Here is a 6,070-nt window from a genome sequence, read left to right as displayed (position 1 = left end):
AAGGTGTAACTGTGGACACTGAGATCCTGTGAATTCAGCAACAGTAGATATATGCACATATGTACATGTAGTGGTGAAAAGTACAAAGTACATTTACTCAAGTAATGTACCTATGCAGGGTTTTGAGGTGCTTGTACTTAATTGGGTATTTATGTTTATTTTATACAAATTCTCAGTCTCTAAGTGGCCAAACTATTGAACAAATGTGGTCATTTCCAGCTGGGTGTCCACTCCCTAGAGAGACTATCAACGTGCAGCTCTTCCCATCAGGCTGCTGTGACAGAAACCCTCTGGTCAGGACAAATGTGTTTGAATGCATTTTGCACTCACACTGCTCCTAACTGAGAAGACACATAATATAGTTTTTAATTGAACTCTATGCTATATTTTGGTTGCAATTGTTTTTATTCTACTGGGCTTATGCAAGCCATGTCAAAGACTACTTTCCATTCCTTTGCAACACAGTTTTTCTGAACCTGGTTCTGATTCAAATTTTGACCTAAAATTTTGACCTCCACATGAAAACTCAGAAGTACAGTTCATCCTGAGGGGAAAATGATTGCGTGTTCTAAATATCATGGCAGTCCATCCAGCAGTTGAACTAAACCGCAAATGTCAGCCTCATGGTGGAGCCAGAGGAAAAGTCAGGGGATTATCAAAGTCAGTAGGATTCATCCTCTGGGTACCATGACTGTAGAATATTTAGTGGAAGTCCATCCAAAGTTCATAGTTGCTGAGATATTTTCAGTCCGGAGTCTGGTGGACTGACAGATCGGCCTTGCTGTCCATTGTCACAAAGACTGCATGGCAGAAAAAAGGGCTCAAACTGATTGACAGTACAGGGTGTAATGCAGGGTGATGCCTCAGCCTAAGTTTCTTTCCATCTTGAAGGTGTATTCCCATCAGTAATGTTGTTAAACCCATGTCATTTAGCATTGTAGTCTACTTCTCCAAAACTGCTCCATCAGGACTGTGTGAGTCTGGTCAGATTTCACTGACAGCGGACTGACATATTACTGAATCCTTCCAACTGAGCCCCACTCACTTCAAATCACTGAGAAGTTCTCAGGCAAAAAACACAGATACAGTGTCTCCGGAAATAACCTAAACTGTTCACTGATGTGTTAACTAACGTTTGTGGAAAATAGTGTGTTAAAGACTCCATCGCTCGTAGTAAGAAGCTGACTGAGAAAATATATTTACAGATATATTTACAGGACCTTAAATGAATCAAATTGATCTCCTCACTAATGCTGACACATCATGTTTAGATGAAAAGCCTGGCTCAAAGGTCAGTCCAGTTCATGTGGTGTTGGATTGGATTGAGATCAGGGCTCGCATGTATGTAATGTGATGTAAGACCAGCTGCCTCATAGCACCTTCTCCCTCTCGTATCGCAGTGCTGTAGTGACACAGTAGGGAACAATAGCCACAGTAGCCAGAGGTACCGTGGCACTTTTACAGAAAGACAGCAGATAGAACAGCGCTCCACTGTGGACAGGTGGCCGAAAAGCACAGTCGAACAACTGCAGCAGCACAAGTGTTGCACCTAAACAGATCACCCTGTAGATGGCCCCCTCAGCCCTTCTGGCGAATACTGCTCTGCTGGCGTGTGCATGCAGTGGAGAGTGGAGCCCCAGACCCAAGCCCAGCAGAGTCCCGGTGTTTCTGAGCAAACTGGCCAAGGGGCCCGTGTCCACGCTGACCCACTCTGCACGGTGGCACCAGCTGTGCGCTTTCTCCACGCTCCAGAGAAGATCGATGCCGAGCGCCTGCAGGCACAGGTACAGGAGAAGAGCCAGAGAGAGGAGGAGCAGGGAGGCAAGCAGATAAGGGCGCAGGCCAGCCTCGTAGATCTGCTGGGTCCGGCTGAGAGATTCTGCCACCAGGATACCTGAGAGAGGAAAGTTTTTTTTTATTTCAATCATTTGATTTAAACTATTTGTCTCTTTGTTCTTACAGTTTACTGTGCAGTAACCATTTGTTATTGCACGCTTACGCTCTTTAAACCTTGTTCAACCTCTTTTGATGATACCATACTCAGTTATGCAAGGGGCCAGAGAGGATGCAATATGGAAGCCCATTTTTGGCAGGAAAATACAAAAAATAGAGCACTAAAATTATTTCTTGTATTATCATTAGTTTAATAAATCTAAGTTATGACTTTTTAAATGAAAATCATGATACAGCATGCTGCCACCGTGGCAGAAAACAGCAATATATAATGAGTATTTGCAAGATTTTCAGTTTCCAGCACCATTTCGAGAAGCAGCCATCCAGAGCAGCTCATGCCAAATCGTCTATTTTTGTTTTTACTGTAGTTTATTTTAGCTACAAGTCGGTCTATATAATTTATCTAGCACACAACTGCCATAATGCACTCTGTAATGTCTCTGAAAGTTTTACCCAGAAACTTGAGATCCTTGACGAAATCTGGTGAGCAGGGGTTATCTTATGCAACAGGGGAAGAAAAGGAGATAAGAGCAATATCTCTCTTCCATCATCAAGGGAAATGTGAGATCTCTGGTTAACAAGATGGATGAGCTAACGGCCCTAATGAGGAGTCACAGCAAATTTCCTGAGTGCAGCGGAATGTGTTTCACTGAGACTCCAACACCGCCATCACCGACTATGAGCCTGTACGGCCGGACAGAAATCGAAAAGGCAGAGGTAAGAAAAAAGATGGGGGCTTACTATTCTCAGTAACAACAAATGGTACGACCATGGACAAATTAATTTGGCTTTCTATCTGCCCAGAGAGTTTCCACATACTGTTGCTGCTGTTTATAGTCCACCCTTGGCCACACCATGTGACTTCTCACAAACTTTGCGTAATTTGTTAGGTGCCCCACCATAGACAACAAAACACTGAATTTACTGTACGATAACGCAAAAGAAGCATACAGTTCCACAGCCCTTCTCCCACTTGCCAAATCTGACTGCAGCCTGGTTCATCTCCTGCCTGAATAGAAGCTCTTTGTTCAGCAGCAGCCTGCAACCACCAGGACGGTCAGGAGATGTGTGTAAAGCTTAGATGGCCACCATGGCAAACACTGTCTACTAAACATTAACATGTTAGCATTGTGAGCATGTTAGCATGTTAACATTTAGCTCAAAGCACACGTCTTCATATAGCTTCATGGAGTCACTTGCATGGCTGTAGAATCTTAGCATTTTGCTCTTAGTCTTGTTTCGTTGCCCAGATACAGAAGAAAGACTTACTGTGGTGTCATGTCATATTTACAAGGTGTTTTCTGGAAAAAAAAAAAGCTTGTGGGAATGTCTGCAGGCTGTTTTATCTTTGCTGGTAGTAAACAGAGCAGTGAATCTGTAGAGCGTTTATATCAATCACAGATTATCAAGATTCATTTTAATTTCAGATTTAAGTCTCGGTTTGGCTGTCGGAGGTAAACAAGAACACTTTAAAGATGAAAAGTGAAAAATCATGCAGTTATTGCATGCATGCAGTTCTATGTGATTTATGTATGTATCTGTTTTATAATTATGATCTCTATATCTGATCTTTCCCAATTTTTAACATGACTCAAACGTTGCATCATGCACTCTGTCCGTACCTATGACAACTCCAGTGATGACCTGATGTGGGAAATGAGCAGCGACAAAGACCCTGGAGAGGCACACACACACCTGCACACACCAGAACAGTGTCCACAGTGAGACACGCACACACCTGGAGGACAGACACACATGTTATTGCTCTGACTACAGGTAGCGCACAGAGGTGCTACACAATGAATAAGTGTGAGGCTGATCTTACCATTTCCTGATTTGATGTCCTTCTGTCTTCAGCACTGTGGCAAGCAGTGATGACATCATGGTGTAGTAGATCGCTGCAGCCCCCATGGCGTGACCCGACGGACTTCCTGTCAGGGGAGAAAGAAAGTTTTTTAGGAGATGGACCAAAGTTGATACTGATTTAACTGTTGCGGTATGGTATGATATGGTCTTACCTGGTCCAGTCTCACAGGTAATTGGGAACTGCTTTATCATTGGTTGAGAGGAATTGCCATAGTAACCTGTTTCCTGAACCCACCAATAGGGACGCTCTCCAAACAGAAGCCTTAACAAAAACGGTGTCATGGATGCACTTTGTAATTAAAAAATCATTATCATCATCATCATCATCATCGTGATCAATATCATCCTCAACATCATCATCATTGTCATCATCTGATCATCATCACCGTCAATATCCTCATCATCAAATCCCAGTTCCACCACTCACCATTTCAGCATGAGGTTGATCCAGTCTCCCACCACTGCCACCCACACCAGTCTGATGGCTTCAGCTTGCTGTAAATGGAACCATATGGGGAACAGCAGGAAGAAGGTGTTGCGTAGGTCCATTGCCTTGGAGACTGACAGGAAGTAGCCCTGGCTGTGGCTGAAGTGGGTCTGCAGGTAGTGTGTACTGCTCACACCGGAGCTGTGGAGCAAGTCCATTACCACTGCAAGAGAGGGGAGTGTGAATGTGTGTGTTCACTTATACCTCTGAATGTTTATCCTAAAGTTATGTGTGACGATGACACCATCCTGGGGCTGTTGCTGTGTCTCTTCAGCCGAGCTAGTCTCACATCTGATTAGCGTAGCTGTGCGTTAGAACAGGTTCAGCTAAATTGGAACTTGCAGAGGTTTAAAACAGCTGCATGTAAACTTGGACTCACCTGCTGTTTCATCACAAGCACATGCTCAACTGCAACCCACTAACATCTGGCTTTTGTCCTCAGTGGGAAAGGGTACAACGGTTATTCAGTCCCGGGTTAAATGAGGTGTGTTGATTGGCTCCAGCTCTGATGACACCCAGACGGACATGCTCATTTTTGTGTCTTGTCACGCGCAATGAGTACGCACGCACATTAAAGCTTGGATGGTGGCATGCAAGTATTGCCTGATATCAAATAGAACTGTTGAATTGTTACACTCTGTTTCCATGTCATCATCATCTCATTAAAGAAACAAATATCCACTAAAATATAGTTACTGGCCTCCAGGCTGCTTTCTACTATTCCCTGTTTTTTGTATGTTGAAAGTGACACACCAGAAAAAACAAAAGACAGAAAGGCAAACTTGTTTGGGAAGGGAGTCATTTTTAGCAGGTTTTCCTGCTTTTTTAAACAACCCATATGAACTAATTTTGCTGTAGAATTTTTGTGGGTTGACATCTGCAGCTTGTCATCACAGTTGTATGAGCAGGTTTACAAAATAGTACACAGATTAAACCTGCAAAAACCGATTTGCACGGCCATTGGCTGCGGTGGAAACATTGTGAAACATCACTGATAAACTGCAGCTGTGACTGAAGCCCATCTTAAAAACGTATCGACAGTTTAATCCAATGACAGCAGCAACAGTTTCCTGACAAGGCAACACAACGTTTTTATAGTTAAATGTCAGTATTAACAAACATATATAAGTAGACAGAATCATACTTACAGCGCTTTGTAATGAGATCCCAGTTAGAGCATCTTCCTTTGGTCAAATTCACTGTGGATGTGGGCTGTATGAGTGCTGCTATAAACAGCAGCTTTATCAGTGCAGCCAGTGGTGTGTGTGTGTGTGTGTGTGTGAGAGTGAGTCCTTAATTCAAGTGGTCTCTGAGGTGTCTGCTGAGATTCCTAATGACTGATGACATCTCCCATGTGAGAGGGTTGTGTATGCTTAAAGCCTGTGTGTATCTGATCACTGAATGTTTCAGCGTGATGTAGTATTAAAAGCTTGGGAGAAAGACTAAGAATTGGATGATGCAGGTTGTGTTTGCGTCTGTGATGGGTGGATGGATCATGAGCGTGTGTGTGTGGCTGTGCGCTGCTTGTCGGACACAGGGTCGCTCTTATACTGGGGCAGATCATCTGGTGGTCAGGCTCGGACTTTGGACTGGAGCAAGAGAGGGACGGAGGGGGCACACAGAGGCAGGGGAAGAAGAGGCTCGATGTGATGACATGGAAAAACTTGTGGTGTTAGCACCTGATACACAAGAGTAGTCAAAAACAGCGTTTTAAAAGGAACGCCACATTAGCTACTGTAACTACACACAGCAGGTATATCAAGC

General features: G+C 43.7%; 1 protein-coding gene across 1 annotated transcript; it reads right to left on the bottom strand.

Annotated features, from left to right (window-relative positions):
• Window positions 1-1,370: 1,370 nt before the first annotated feature.
• Window positions 1,371-4,470, bottom strand: LOC121620839 (glucose-6-phosphatase catalytic subunit 1-like). The gene is made up of 5 exons (XM_041957069.1): window positions 4,247-4,470; window positions 3,972-4,081; window positions 3,779-3,884; window positions 3,576-3,691; window positions 1,371-1,894 (listed from the first exon to the last, which is right to left on the bottom strand). The coding sequence occupies exons 1-5, from the start codon at window positions 4,462-4,464 to the stop codon at window positions 1,371-1,373; spliced, it is 1,074 nt and encodes a 357-aa protein (XP_041813003.1). The 5' UTR covers window positions 4,465-4,470.
• Between the last annotated feature and the right edge of the window lie 1,600 nt (window positions 4,471-6,070).

Source organism: Chelmon rostratus, chromosome 17 (assembly GCF_017976325.1).
Source record: "Chelmon rostratus isolate fCheRos1 chromosome 17, fCheRos1.pri, whole genome shotgun sequence".
Classification (NCBI taxonomy): Eukaryota; Metazoa; Chordata; class Actinopteri; order Chaetodontiformes; family Chaetodontidae; genus Chelmon; species Chelmon rostratus.
Note: the sequence above shows the minus strand (reverse complement) of the source record. Positions and strands in the feature narration are given on the sequence as shown.